Genomic DNA, 16,103 nt, shown 5'->3' on the forward strand with positions numbered 1-16,103 from the left:
GGGTTAAATGCAAACAAGGATTAAATTCAGTGACAACCATCAGGGTAGGAGGACTTAACATTTCTCCCATGCTAAAAAAGGATATATTACAATGTTTTAGTTGTACTGAAAGTGAGATGGTGAAGACAGACCCATGAAGCACAAGAGTTCAACCATTTAGTGATCAAAATTTTATTTAGTCACATTTAACTCATTTTGAATCTACAAGAACAGTGATCAGATTGACTTTTAAATAATTACAAACAGTAGGCCTAATTATATCTTTATATGCTTAGAGATCACAACACCCATTCAGATGTAGAGCAAACCAGATTAGATGTTCACTCTGAATGTCCTTTATTTCTCCCTCAGAACAATTTCAAGCTCATGGTGACTTATTTAAAGGAATATTCTGGATTTAGCACAAGTTAAAGAACCTGAGACATATGTTGATTTATCACCGAAAATGCAGAATTATCAACACTTAAAATGGATCTACACAAGCCAAGGAAATAAACAGAACACTCTAAGAATTATTCCCACTTCAAAAAAGACAATAAATGTCTTTGTAAATACACAACTGATAAATGTTTTACAGAATAACTAGTGTCAACGCAGCATTCCTGTAGCTCAAGAAGTACAGCATGGCGCTAGCAATGCTAAAGATTAGCATACTAGGGAATGCATGAACTGATAAAATGTATACCCTGAATGCAATATAAGTCGCTTTGCATTACAGCATCTGTTGATGAAAAGATAAGTGCTTCAACAATCATACCAGCTGCACATTGCTGCTTTTAAACCATTTAGAGACCTGGCCCAGTGTACTCCCATTTTAAGTGCACTACACTGAGGGACTAGTCGAAATTATTTCCAGTGGTAATCAACATCATGCCACAAAACAGAGCTTAACTTGTACTGAAGAAGAGTATGAAAGGCTTTCCAGTGCATTGTGGTCTATTTATTTTAGAAGCGTTTTAAAGCGAGTATGCGGGTCCACAGATGCTCTACAGAGATGCTAGGGAGTTTGTGAGAGTTTCTGACCAAGACATACGTCCCTCCTGCTGCGGACACAACACCACACAGCCACAGACCTTGAGTGATCACCTGCAAAAGACCAGCAAGACATTTACTGATGGATCACAATCAATTAATTTTGTACTATGTGGTGAGAAAGTTTTAAGTAGAATCATGTAGGCTTCTAAAGGCGTCTACTGTGATTTCCATTCAGTTTGTACATTTATTATTAAACGAAAAGCACTATGTTTACATTTCACTTCATTAACAATGTAGTCTTTGATTTTAATTTTAAAAAAATGCATTTATAATTATGGTCTTCACTACAGTTCAAAGATTCAGCAAGGATGCATTAAATAAACTGATCAAAAGTAACAGTAATGACATTTACTGTGTTACAAAGGATTTCTATTTCAAATAAATGCTGTTCTATTAAACTTTTTAATCCTGAAAATGTAAGGTTCCACAAAAATATATAGCAGCAAAACTGTTTTCAACATTGAAGATAATAAGAAATATTTCTTGAGCAGCAAATCAGAATATTAGAATGAATTCTGAAGGATCATGTGACACTAAACACTGGAGTAATGATGCTGAAAATTCAGCTTTACCATCACAGGAATAAATTACATTTGAAAATATATAAAAAAAAATAAAAAAAAAGATATTTTAAATTGTAATAATATTTCACAGTATTACTATTTTCACTGTATTTTTTATCAAATAAATGCAACCATGGTGAGCATAAGAAACATTAAAAATTGTAATGTTTTGAACGGTAGAGGTTTGGAATGGAAAACTAGCATACTGCTTAGTGTGTAGTACTGGATATGGCTTTTTAGAAAAAATACTATAATGTTTTGTTAATAGCTCAGAGTGGAAATGCTGTTTTAAAACTCTGTTTTCAGCCTCACACGGTTCCTGATTTCACACTGGCACGGGTTATTTTCTCTAGAGCACTTTACAACACAAAGGTTTTGTTTTTTCTTCACCTTATCTTGCCAATGCCAGCGATTCACCGCTTCATGGTACCGTGTTCTGGTGAACGTGACCTGAAAAGCAAGTAATCAGGCATATGATTTAGAGAACAACATATCAACAATAAACAAGATGATACACAATACAAAAAAGCTCTTACCATTGTGTAAAGGGGGATGACTGTTTTTGGCATGATGAAGTGAAGGATATTGTCCAGGTATTTTCGGAACAGGAAATATCTGGAATTGACATGCGCCCTCATCTACAACACAAATCAAATAGTGAGTGAAGCTAATGGCAGCATTTAATGGTCTAGATCTTGGTCTGGTCTAAACCTCTTGAAAACAAATGTGTTGTGCATATGTGTGTGTGTGTGCGCCTGTATTTTTCACACTGCCATCAGTAATGAGGCTGACCTGTCTCACTGTGGTCAGCATGTCGCATCCGATCAGCTGGTGGCAGAGTGATTACTGCTACAGTGTGAAAAAGTGTTAGTGTGTGTTTGTTCTGTAATGTATGTGTGCATACTGCATTCAACTTAATGAACAGAAAAACAAGGACAGCTTTGCCTACATGACCTTGACATTGCTAGCTCCAAGTTGAGCTACAGGAATATTATTATATATTTCCTTCATTTATACCATTAAAATGTCATCATTCCCATTTGGTTTTATATATATATATATATATATAAAAATATATGCAGTCAAACCAAAATTTATTCAGACACCTTGAACACTTCATTCATTAATACAGTTTATTCACTATAGTTTAAAAAAAATGGTAATAAAATCTGACAAGATCTCAGAGTTAAACTGTGTCAGAAAAAATTAATCTTAATTATGTCAGATAACACTTAAGTAAAACATGGTCAGGTCAAAGTGTCTGAATAATTTTTGTTTCCAAACTTTTATCAATTTTACTGGTAGTCCACTGTATGAAGAATTTTTGGGTATAATATGTCACAGTTTACTTTATTTTGCTATCCTCACTTACATTAATGAACTATAGTGTCCAGCACCCACTAGTTAAAATATATAAATCTATCAAAAACGTCTAAATAATGTTTGGTTTGACTGTGTGTATATATATATATATATATATATATATATATATATATATATATATAAAAAATCTATAATAGATTTTAAAACATTTACATTCATATATTTTTCATAGGTTTATGAAATCCTCATATATCCTGGGGAATGTTATATTATGTTTGGGAATGTTATGTTATATTGGGAAAATAAATTATTTTGCATTTATTCTAGATGATAGCCTAGCCTATATGAAATGTTTCTTGAGCAGCAAAGCATATTAGAATGATTTCTAAAGGATCATGTGACACTGAAGACTGAAGTAATGATGCTGAAAATTCAGCTTTGTCATCACAGGAATAAATAGCATTTTAAAATATATTCAAATAGAAAACAGTTATTTTAAATTTTAATAGTATTTTTAACTTTTTAAAACTAGTGTGTATATGATATATATTTTAGCAATCTTTTTTTTATGCCATATGGGAGTTTTGTCCACCATCATCCATCCATTTATCCATTAACATCATCATCCATCCAGTTTAGCATCTTGAACAACAATGTCAAATGAACTACCCTTGAACCGCAAGTGATGTGGGAAGTCATGTGACTGCAGAAAGTGACAGCACCTAGTGTTCAGATACAGTATTGCAGCTGATATGAGTTACCTCTACATAGTTGTACATGGCCAGGTCAGCTATGGCGTGATCGTCAGGTACTCGGACTCTGCTGTATTCTTCAAGCACAGCAGCTGCAGGCAGATTATAAGAAAATAATACATGTACTTCTATACTGTATCTCCAATAGCGGCTCTCCCCCTTTATTTATGGTTACATTTTACATACGGTGTGAGCACTTTTTGTGTCCCTACAATTTAAGACCAAATATTTGGCCCTCTTAGCTTTTATACAGTAATTATAACCCATACTGATAACTAGCAATCATCCTGTGATTTTACTCTAGGATGAAATGATTCTAACAAGTACATTTAGATTTATAAGACAGATGAACTTTTGAGAAATTTTATTAATTTATTTTTAATTAATTTATATTAAATTACTTTTAATTAATTAATTCCTTTCAGAAATGTTTTGAACTTAAATTTTCTTGTGAAGCTGGTTCTGTCTTACCAATGTTTTCATTCAACTGGTCCATAATCTCGTCGATAACTAAGCAATCCTCAAAGCCCTGTGAATAGAAATAAACAATGCTTTCTGGGCTTTCAGTCAAAATGCGTGTGTGTGTGTGTGTTTAGAAAAAAAGATTATTTTCAACCTTTATTCTGACCCTCTGTCTGAAATGACGAACTCTCTATTACACTGTGCCTCGTTTACAAAACAAAATGCTCCGAACAAACATATAATTCTCTGCGAACCAGGATGCCATTACAATAAACCATCCACTTGTTCCTGACGCAGGGATCTTTCTGAAGTCTGTAGCTACAGAGACGCAAACAATCTGTTTAAACTTGACGAGTCAAAGCAAACGTCCCTTTACTCTTCCATTTACGCTTCCATTTGTCCTGTTGTCGGCAGACTCAAGCGCGTGGATGCACCAGAAACTGAACGGGCATCTGTATACTGTATCCAATGTAGACAGCGTTACTGAATATAATGGTTTCTATTTGCTTTTAACGTCACGGTCACATCCAGTGTAGGCAAATATCACCTGTTAAGCGACTGAACGCCAGTGGGCGGGGCCTATGGTGCAATGATTATAACTATTCGTCAATGTCTTGTTCTAGAGGCAGTCATATGCAAATGTATTTGCCCTTGAGATGTCACAAATCCCGCAATATCAGAACAAGCCCTTTTTTGTAGCTTGTTTAAATAAATGCTTTAATAATTTATAATGAGGACATTTTAAGCTATGAAATTACAGGATGTTTTAATAGTACAAAGACCTCTTATATGTCAAAAGATCGAGGAAAATTTGTTTTCTCATATCATGACCCCTTTAAAATAAGTTCCACATCAGGGTTATTATACTTATCTAAATGTCTGTATACTGTTAATTGCATTTCAGCTGTAAATTGCAAATTGATATTCAGGTTATGTTTACCTAATTGGGAGCAATTACAGCTGGAGACTAACTATAAAAAATTGAAGCAGGTTGATCAGAATGAATATCCTTACCACCCCCACTTACCGCATTCATGCCTTGACCATAGAAAGGAACCACAGCGTGGGCCGCATCTCCCATGAGAACACACTTATCAAACAGATGATACGGGGAGCACTTCACCGAGACCATGGCCTGAGCAGGCAGCCGGAAGAAATCCTGTTTGAGAGCCTCACTGAGAAAACACAAACACACATAAACACACTCAGTCTGACAGAATACATGCACGAGGAGATAACGTACATGCATATACAACACTGGCTCTTTTCTTTATGACACAATGATTCACTGCTTAATTATGTTAATTATGACATTTAACGTAGGACAATCTCATCCAAGGCCTCCTTTGAATTAAAATAAAAACCTACATTTTTAGCATTCCACCCTGTATAATTACTTTGCACATTTACTAGTTATTATTCAGCATATATTATGAAAGACTAAAATGGAATATTTTATATAAAGGTCAATGTCAAATTAGGATGCAGAAGATAATTTAATATCATCACCGTCATTCTTGTTTCAATCCCGTATGACTATTCAGTGAATCACAAAAGGAGAGTCATGGTCACCATTTACTTTGGATTGCATCTTATTTAGGTACAATAAAGCAAATGGTGGCTGTGACTTTCATGAGTGTACTGTACTTTGTTTATATAAATAATTTAATACATCTAAAGCATCATTGATGTAAGTGATGTCAAAATAATATTATCATGCGCTAGCATTCAAACATTTGGGGTCAGTAAGATTTTTTTTGAAGAAATTAAAACTTTTTTTCAGCAAGGATGCATTAAATTAATCAAAAGTGACAGTAAAGACTTTTATAGTGTTACAAAAGATTTCTATTTCAAATAAATGCTGTTCTTTTAAACTTTCTACTCATCTTTCAAAGAATTTTTTTTTAAATGTTTTAAAAAATTTAGAAGAATTAAAAAATGTATCACAAAAATATGAAGCAGCACAACAGTCTATAACATTGATAATAGTAAGAAACGTTTCTTGAGCAGCAAATCAGCATATAAGAATGATTTCTGAAGGATCATGTGACACTGAAGACTGGAGGAATGATGCTGAAAATCCATGTATTTTTGTTGGATCTTTCAGTGCTCAAGTATGTGTAACACAGTGTGCTGAAAGATTTTTACAAGCAAATCTAAACCTTGAGCAAAATGAGAAAATCATCCGTTGACTCTCGAATGCTGAACAGCACACTGAGCTGTTTGAAACTCATTTACAGTTCTGTGAGGTTTGAAATCACTCAATGTCCTCACCTCTGTCATGTCAGTACTGTATCTCCCCATCACCTTCAGCATTCATATTAAAAAAAAACACCCGCTGGCCTGTGGGTCTGTTAGACTGCAATTTCACACCTCACTAAGATGTACTTCAGACCTGTGAGTAGCATAAAGCAGACTGAAAGAGAGAGAGAGAACGAGCTGTACTCACACTCCTATTAGAGGTATAGAGTCAGGGAAGTATTTCTGGAAGAAACGAATGACCTCGTCACCGCTGCGGATCTTCTCGAAATCTTCAAAGGGCATGAAGAGGGTGCATGTGAATGTCCTGTCCTTCAAAAACAAAATCAAAAGGAACATGGTTTTCCACTAGGAAACTAAAACATAACCAAAGCAAAAGATAATAATGTACCTTCAAAATGCTTTTGGAGGCTGAATTATTTGAATTATTCATAAACCACTGTCATGAAACAGTAATTCTGAAATCCCTGAATATACTATGAAAAACCACAGACATGAAATACACTATGAAAAATACAGAATATTTTATGTTGAAATTTGGGGAATATTAAGTGGAAATATTGTGAGAAGGTTGTATTTGTGCTGAAAGACCACATCAGAAATATAATAATAATAATAACAATCTAAAAAACTGAATAATCAAAGAAAACTTTAATAAATAATAAAATATTCTTTAATATTTAAAAAATACCGTTATTATTATTATAATCACAAAAAACGTATAATAAAATATTCTATAAATATTTAATTATATACAATATCCAAATAATAATAATATATTCTATAAAATTAAAATAATAATAATCACAAAAACTAATGAATAATCACAATTTTTTTAATAAATAAATACAATATTCTTTAATATTTAATAATAATAATAATAATCTTAAAAAACTAAATAAACACAGAAATCTTTAATAAACAATAATATAATAAAATATTCTTTAATATTTAAAAAAAAAATTTTTATTATTATATAATAAAATAATAAAAAATAAAATATTCTATAAAATAATAATAATAATAATAACAAAGTTAATAAATAATTAAACTAAATATTTAATATTTAAAAAATAATATTATAAACTTTAATAAATGATAAAATATTATTTAATATTTAATAAGAATAATAATAAATAATCACAAAAAAGTCAATAAAATAATAAAATATTATTATAAAATAATATTTTATTGTTATAATAATAATCACAAAACTTAAAATAAAATAATAATAATAATAATAATTTAAAAAATGAGTAAAAAACTGCAATATAACAGGGTAAAGGAAATTATTAAATGACCTCACCAAGTTAGGCAGGGCAATCATCATGAAAGTGTTCCTGGGCCAAATGTGCAAATAATTGGGCTCCATCGCAAACTTAGAGGACAAAATGAGAGAAAAAGAGAGATGTGAACAGACAAAATGGGGGCAGATATGTAAGGAAGATTGCCGGATAACATGCTGTGATGCTTACATCTCCATCTTTAGGAGGCATGGTGAGCTCCATGTACCCGTGGGGAATGTATGTCTGGCTGTAATTGAAACGACTTTGCCGTAGTAACTGCTTCCTGACGGCAGAGAAAGCTCCATCACAGCCTACGATCAGATCAGCCTGCATCTCCTTTCTTTGGCCATCAGGTCTGTTAAGAGATGAAATCTCATCTACTGAAATATAATCTAATTCACATTGAATATCCACAGACTGAAGTAAATTAACAAACTCTTGTGATCACATGACCCTGTGGGGCAGCCAAACCTGACCCCAGTGATGGAAGTTACATTCTTAAAGATATAGTTCACCTAAAATTAAAATTCTGTCATTATTTATTCACCCACATCATTCCAAACTTTCATGTTTGTTTGTTTTTTTGATAAATGGAATAAATCTATGTAAAGACAAGAAAGAAAAAAAAATGAAAAAAGGTTTGGAATAACATGAAAGTGAGTAAATAATGTCAGAATATTAAGAATATCATAGTATTATTTGCCCAAAAACATGGCATTGCCATGTCCAACATGGAGACAGAAAGACATTTAGAGAGAAAGAGATCACTGTTTACCCAATAAAGGTCATTGTTCCTGTTTTTGGACTCCAGTCGTGCAGCTTGTGATTAAAGTTCAGTGTAGTGTTTGGATATGCGTCTGCCGCTGCAAGAAATCATATCAATTCTGCATGTTTATTCAGTAAATAAAAGCGAATATACGTTAGACCGCATCCCAGTTCACATACTTGTACTAAGCACAAAAAGTATGTACTTGAAATGTATTTCTTGTTAATTTACAGGTATTACTACTTAAATTTACTACCTTTTAGTCATCATGAAATTTGCAACCATAGTCTAATGTACACTAGATTTTTTAATTATTATTCTGCAAGGATGCATTAAACTTATCAAAGGAGACAACAAACATTTTTTTTTCACTGTCAAATAAATGCTGTTCTTTAGAACTTTCTATTCATAAAAGAATCCTGAAAAAATATCACTGTTTCCACTAAAATATTAACCAAATCAGTATATTAGAATGATTTCTGAAGGATCATGTGATGATGAAGACTGGAGTGATGATGCTGAAAATTCAGCTTTGCATCACAGGAATAAATTACATTTTAAAATATATTAAAACAGTCATTTAAATTATAATAATATTTCACAATATTACTGTTTTTACTGTATTTTTGATCAAATAAATGCAGCCTTGGTGAGCAGAAGAGACTTCTCACATTTAAACATTAAAAAAAATCTTACCAACCCCAAACTTTTGAATGGTAGTTTATTTCTAATTGAATCTGGATATTCAACAAGAAAAGAAAAAATAGGAAAGGACTTGATTTTATCCATCAGGAATTGACCAGTTCCTGAAAAGTGGGCAGATGAAGAAAGAAGTTGAAAAGAAAGAGGAACATTTGCATACCATTTGGGACAGATATGCAAATATAAGGATGCAGGGTTTCTTCAAAAGAACGCAAAAAGGTATTTTAAATAATGAAAGTGGTACCTTTATTATATTGAAATATGATTTGATATAAAGTGGCACATTCAGTGTTTCCAATTGCTTTTGAATGAAGTTGGTTAAATGAACTGTTACCTGTTAGCAGCTCCTTGTTGAGGTTGGCTCTGTCCACTGAGAGGATGTACTACAAAAGAAAGAACACCATGACACTGAACAGTCATGCTTAGGGTGGTCAGTCAGATGGTGGAACGACAAGTTTAATCCCTATTATGCATGTTCTGGATTATATGGGATATTTTCAGTCTGAAATGATGGATTTATGACAGATTTGGAGTTCAGTCACCTGAACTTCTATATACACTATCTACAGCTTAGATGTTATAACTGTTTAAAAGCACCATGACACACATCACTGCCATCAATCCATTACACAGTGTGTGTGTGTGTGTGTGTGTGTGTGTGTGTGTGTGTGTGTGTGTGTGTGTGTGCTTCAGGTATCATACATTGCCAAGGATGGCAATATCAGACATCTTTGACCTTGTGGGGGCATTTTTGGTCCCCATGAGGAAAACAGCTTATATTATATTTTTTGAAAGTGAAATCATTATGTCGATGGAAAGTCCCCATAAACATGGAAACCCAACACGTGTGAGTGTGTGTGTGTATTATGAGAGGATTACACAGCAGTAGTAATAAGATAATGATTAAAATGCAGTTCTGTTTCTGTCCATCAGCTGATTTCTAGTAATCATAATCTCTGCAAACCTCATGATGCACAAAATGAACAACGGGTCAGAGAAACTTGAGCTTTTCCATGTCCACTGTTTTTAAAGCATATCTGAGGGCTTTTCACCTCAAAAGTCAACATGAAAAAGTGTCTCACCACCAATTTCCAGGCTGTGTTATATTTCTCAATGAAACAGGATATTCAACAAGGATACTCAGAACAGTGGTTCTCAAATAGTTTTGCTTTATGACTAATATTTAATATCAGTGAATATTATGATGGCCTACACAGGCCAAAAAATGCAGATGTATTAATTAGCAAAATTATCCAAATTGTACGAAGCCCTGCACATGACATGCAGGGGGGGGAAAAAAATAGTAGGGTAAATCATGCGCACGATTTGCTAATTTGCTCCCTTGATTTATAAATTGTGCGCACAATTTAGCAAATCGAGGGACTGAAATAGTAAAACGTGGGCACGATTTAGTAAATCGAGGGAACGTATTAGTAAATCATGCATACAATTGACTTTTTTTGCTTGCATGTCATGTGCAGGGCTCCGTAAAATTGTATACTTCTAACTTTTTTAATTAGTTTTCTTATTAGTTATAGGTTTTTTTTTCAATGATGAGGGAAAGTAAAGCAACTTATCCATTCATTTGATGTCAACCACAAAACATATTTTTATCCCTTTTCAATATTTATTTACATTTATATATATTTGACATAAATATATTTATCTTTTTGTGTCATAATTCCTTATTACATGGAACGGTGTAGATTCAGTATGACAGGAAGCGAAACATAAGTGCTGATTTCTCATAAACAGAAGGAAAAAAGGCAATGCCAAAGTCCTAATTGCCACTTTTATGTGTGTATTATGATTGTAATGATTAACAAACTGGTTTTAAAGGAGAAGGTTGTATTGACTCTGCTGGGGTCACTGGTCATGGTGCTCAAGCTATGTATCAGCAGACTCCATCATGCATGAATGTATGACTGATGTAAATGTTCTCAACTAGTGGGCAAATAACCCTATAACTGCGCAACAAGCTTTGACTAAGCATTTCTGAACTGCTATAGCGTATCTCATCTGCTTGATTGCTTTTATATTGTTGCAAAATGTAAACTATATTATTGTACCCAGTTCTAATCTGATAAATGCAACTATAAGGCATGAAGTTATTATAAACATTACCATCATGATTTTCTGTAAAGCTGCTCGGAAACAATATGTATTGTAAAAAGCGCCGTACAAATAAATTTGACTTGACTAAGGTAAGCATCCAGAGGGTAACAATTTAAAGTTACTACATTTGTGTGAATATGAATGTGGAGATCATATTACCTGTCCCTTCTTGCCGTAGGGTATGGGAGAACGTTTTCCACTCATATTATGGATCATACGGGCATGCATTGGAATGCCTTTAGAGACTATCTACAAGAAAAAAGAAAAAAAATAGATTTGACTGTCTAAACTTACTGCTAAATATATTATATCAGCAAGGAAATGGTAGCAGATATTTATTTAACGTATTTAATTCTCAGCATCATTACTTCAGTCTTCAGTCACATGATCACATAAGAAATCATTCTAAAATGCTGATTTGCTGCTCAAGAAACATTTCTTATTATTATCAGTGTTGAAAACACTTAAAGTCCCATGTAGTGAAAATCAAGTTTTTAATGTTGTTTATATCTATGTGGTGTTTTTAATGTGCTATAAGACAAACCATGTTCAAATTCATAAGTCAACACCACTGATGAGTATGTTCTCCTTAAAAGTCCAGTGAACCAAAGACAGTCTCAAAAATGCGGTTTGAAATCGCTGGTGTTTCTGACGTCACAAACTACCTTGTAACTAATCACATCAATCTGTGAATGTCAACGAGTGGATCTCTTAGTTAAGGCATGAAGACACTTTTTTCAAGTAAAAAAAAAAATTAAATATGTAATTTTGTAATCAAAGATGAGTTTAAATTATTGACTACAGAGGGACTTTAAATACATCCTTGCTGAATAAAAGTATTATTTTTTATTTGTATATATATATATATATATATATATATATATATATATATATATATATATATATACTGTAAGAATACTTTTATTCAGCATTTTTATTCAACTTGTAAGAGATTACAAGTTACTAAAGTACAATACATGAAACTAAAGCCAGAGGGCAATGAAAGAGTCGATTACTGAAGCCCCTAAACTACCCTAAAATCTAATTTGGGAATGATCTGGGTTGATGGGAATGTTTTTCCAGGACCAACAAAGGATGTTGATCCAGGCAGATGTCCTGCTTAGGTAAATCACGTTATGCATTTCAAATACAAGGGCTCACAGCAGCTGCATCCATCCACCTCATACATCTAAAGCTTCAGACTGACTGTCACACTCTGACAGATATGAAAAATCGTGTTAACTCAGAGTTCCTGAGTCTGGCATTCCTGGCTCGGTCAGGCTGAAAAGTTACACAACTGTAAAATAACCAAATCACAGAGACACAGAACTCTGTGCTCACTGTATGTGCCAACAAAATACATTAGAACTCTGCTCTAAAATTCAGTACGTCTGTAATGACTGTGTAAGTACTGAGTGTAAGTACCATTTGACCTAGTTTCACATGTTCACACTTCCTCATGGTATTTTCTTAACTTCCCTCTGTGGAAAAGTTTGAGATTAGCTCAGCCATCACTAGTTGTTATAGAAAATACTAGTTAGGCAATTTCTTTGCGAATAAGCAATTTCATGCCTCTAAAAAACATAAATTGTGATAGAAATATGTAAAATAATGAACCCAGCTCCAGAGGTATTGTGTATTTTAATAAATCTCCTGAACTGTAAGTCATTGTGGATAAAAGCATCTGCTAATGGCTACTTACTACTTGTTCAAAACACTGTGCTATGCATTATTTATAAGAGTGAAAATAGGCTTCAGGAGAAAATCTGTTTTTATGATCTTTCCAGTTTGAGCAACTATAAACAGCTCTCTTATGAAGAGGACACAAATGTATGTAAACTGCATGAAACTCCCACAATAAACAGTTTAAATGACTAAACCCACCTTATCCTCCATTCCCACGTGTTTCAAGGCCTGGCGCCCCCTATGGGACAGGGCCAAGTTGATGCTTCGACCCCTCACGACTTTTGCCTGCCGAATATCTAACAGGATAAGAAGTTTAAATGAACAGGTTAGTAAAAACACAAGTTAGGAAGAAATTTGAATCCCTTATTCCTGTCTAAAATGGTCTAAAATCCTTCCACAAGATTATAAGTGTGCTTAAAGATTTTGCAGTATGTGAAATGAATAATAAAAAGTGTAGCGATGTAACTGAGATGCAGAATTAAAGCTGGTTTGAGAGATAGATCATGTCTTCACCTTCCCGAGATTCAAATACTTCGACGTCAAATCCTCTTTTGGCAAGGAAGCAGGCGTTCAAAGATCCAACCTAAATTGACAGGGTTAGAGTAAGAAATAGATTACGACAGTAATAATATCTGCATGTACTAACAAAAAATACAAACGTGTCAAAGTGATTGCATGTTTTTTTGGATATATGCCATGATAATACCATTATATGCACTGAAATACATTGGAGTGCATGGTATTTGAAAATGTTAATAATTTACCATCATATTGTACCATGATTCAGTCACAGTACATTTTTGTAAGAGTGATGAAAATTACATTGGATTTTAGGGCTTCTGGAAAGCTTGCAATGACCTATTTTATTTCTGATGAACTTATACTTAACTTCTAAGCCTATTAAAGTAGAAGGAATTAAAGAGATAATGCAGAACTTTTATTTTAATCATTTTATTTTAACTGGGTACTGCTGAACTTTCTCAGGCCCAAAGGTCTAAACCAACAAATATCATTGCACCATATTATTTACACAGAGTATTCTTGAGCTTTGTGCCAAGTGCAATATTATTGATTATATTTTTATCATCAATCTTATTGATGTCACATCCTTAAGTATGATATCAGAAGAACATTCACCCTAAAGTTGGTTTATACATCTACAAACTTGATGAAGACACTTGATGAAAATAAGAAAAGAAAACACATAAATTCTGTTGTTAGTCAAAAGCAAATGGCATCAGGGGGAGGGACATTCAAATTAGAGAGAGCATCTGATTGGACGAAAACTCCTTCATGAAGCTTTGAATCTTTTGTGTCGAATCAGCGGTTCGGAGCGCCAAAGTCACGTGATTTCAGCAGTTTGGCGGTTTGACACGCGATCCGAATCATAATTCGACACAAAAGATTCATAACGGTCCGAAGCTTCATGAAGCAGTGTTTTGAAATCGGCCATCACTATATAAGTCGTTATTTTGTTTTTTTTAGCGCACCAAAAATATTCTCGCCGCTTTATAATATTAATATTGAACCACTGTACTCACATGAACTGATTTAAATATGTTTTTTAGTACATTAATGGATCTTGAGAGAGGAAATGTCATTGCTGGCTATGCAGGCCTCACTGAGCCATCGGATTTAAACAAAAATATCTTAATTTGTGTTCCGAAGATGAATGAAGGTCTTACGGGTGTGGAACGGCATGAGGGTGAGTAATAAATGACATTATTTTCATTTTTGGGTGAACTAATGAATGGTATACATTTGAAATGAACCTACACCAGCATACAGATCAAGTGCATAGACTAAATTGCCCTAAAGTCTCATTTTAATGTGATTCATCTTAAAATGTCAATGTCAACACCTTCTGTAATAAAATGGAACATTTACAAAGTTTCATAACCACTTTGTCAATCATTAACATGCTCCTCGTGTATGTTATAGTAGAATTACTATCTCTGAATTACTGTGATTAACAAAAGTTACATTCTAAAATAACTGTCCACGTGTGTTTTATAGCAAACATTCTCTAATAAGTGCAACATATAACAGACCTGAGTCACTACTAATTCAATTTTTCCTTTCATGTATCAGTCATTCTGAGTCATTCTTCAAATACTCAAACATCCAGAGATTGTTTTGATATAGACCGTAAATGGTGATTGAGAGTATTTTAAGATATGTAATCAAGTCATAAAGATGCAATGATTCTCACCAAACCGCCTCCCACTACCGCGATCACTTTCCTCTTACTGCTGCTGGATTCATGTGTGTGTGAGGAAACAGTCTCCATGTTTAACAGTTCTGAGGTATTTGATGAGTTAAAGGGGGTCTGCTGGAATCAGACTGTGAGTGAATGAGTTTCTATGAGTTTTAAAGCAGGGTTTTGTGGTTATGAAGGAGGAGCGACACAAAGTCAAACATCGACCAACAGGATCAGCAGGTCGCCGTTTATCAGACCTTTAGTCACACAGTGTGATCATGATTTAACTCAACCAAACTACACACACACACTCACACGATTTACGTGAGATTAGTAGAGTATAACAGTAAAAAAAAAAAAAAAAAATTTAATCAACCCAGAGTTTGTAAACAATAGTGGTAACACTGAAAACACCCGGGTTTAAAACTCAGCTCATATCAATGATGTTAATGTTTCATATATTCTTAAAGAAATGTAATATCACCACCTAGTGGAAGTGATTAAAACTACACGGATTAGTGTTCGACGTCAGGACAACACTGACGCATCCGCAACGTGTTTACGTGAACGTTCAGACTGGTCAGTCTTTTTATCGGCCATGGGTATCTGAGATACATTCTGTAACGGTCGTGATCTGTCAAAATTTGATTACGCATAATCCGTGAGAATGATTTCGGGATTTTACCTAACAAAAACTGCCGTGACCCGGATTCGAACCGGGGTTGCTGCGGCCACAACGCAGAGTACTAACCACTATACGATCACGGCGAGCCACTCGGAGGACGGACGTGAAGAATGAAATTCAAAGGGATGATTGTTAAAGCAGGCACAATTTGTGAATTTTTACAAATTTTTACGAAACCTTACAGCTTGAATTAGGAATATTGAAGAACAGCAGTTATAGCAACGTATTAAACAGGCAATTTGTGCATAAATTTGTAAGCTCATCACCAC

General features: G+C 33.7%; 1 protein-coding gene and 1 non-coding gene across 2 annotated transcripts; both read right to left on the bottom strand.

The window, feature by feature from the left end:
- Positions 1-147: 147 nt before the first annotated feature.
- LOC127525128 (kynurenine 3-monooxygenase) lies at positions 148-15,329 on the bottom strand. The gene is made up of 15 exons (XM_051917436.1): positions 15,162-15,329; positions 13,463-13,532; positions 13,148-13,245; positions 11,423-11,512; positions 9,483-9,531; positions 8,456-8,543; positions 7,870-8,035; positions 7,701-7,772; positions 6,585-6,706; positions 5,163-5,310; positions 4,145-4,202; positions 3,683-3,765; positions 2,135-2,236; positions 1,989-2,048; positions 148-1,086 (listed from the first exon to the last, which is right to left on the bottom strand). The coding sequence occupies exons 1-15, from the start codon at positions 15,237-15,239 to the stop codon at positions 946-948; spliced, it is 1,425 nt and encodes a 474-aa protein (XP_051773396.1). The 5' UTR covers positions 15,240-15,329; the 3' UTR covers positions 148-945.
- Positions 15,330-15,845: 516 nt separating this feature from the next.
- trnah-gug (transfer RNA histidin (anticodon GUG)) lies at positions 15,846-15,917 on the bottom strand. The gene has a single exon. It is a non-coding gene; the product is annotated as a tRNA-His (tRNA).
- Between the last annotated feature and the right edge of the window lie 186 nt (positions 15,918-16,103).

Source organism: Ctenopharyngodon idella, chromosome 13 (genome assembly GCF_019924925.1).
Source record: "Ctenopharyngodon idella isolate HZGC_01 chromosome 13, HZGC01, whole genome shotgun sequence".
NCBI lineage: Eukaryota > Metazoa > Chordata > Actinopteri > Cypriniformes > Xenocyprididae > Ctenopharyngodon > Ctenopharyngodon idella.

What these genes read in the sequence shown, in the direction of transcription:
- LOC127525128 (XM_051917436.1), bottom strand. Translation starts at nt 15,239, where the DNA reads ATGGAGACTGTTTCCTCACACACACATGAATCCAGCAGCAGTAAGAGG. An exon ending in CAACAAGGAGCTGCTAACAG is followed by an intron (nt 8,544 to 9,482) that starts GTAACAGTTCAT and finishes GATTTCTTGCAG; the next exon opens with CGGCAGACGCATATCCAAAC. An exon ending in TGCCTCCTAAAGATGGAGAT is followed by an intron (nt 7,773 to 7,869) that starts GTAAGCATCACA and finishes TTGTCCTCTAAG; the next exon opens with TTTGCGATGGAGCCCAATTA.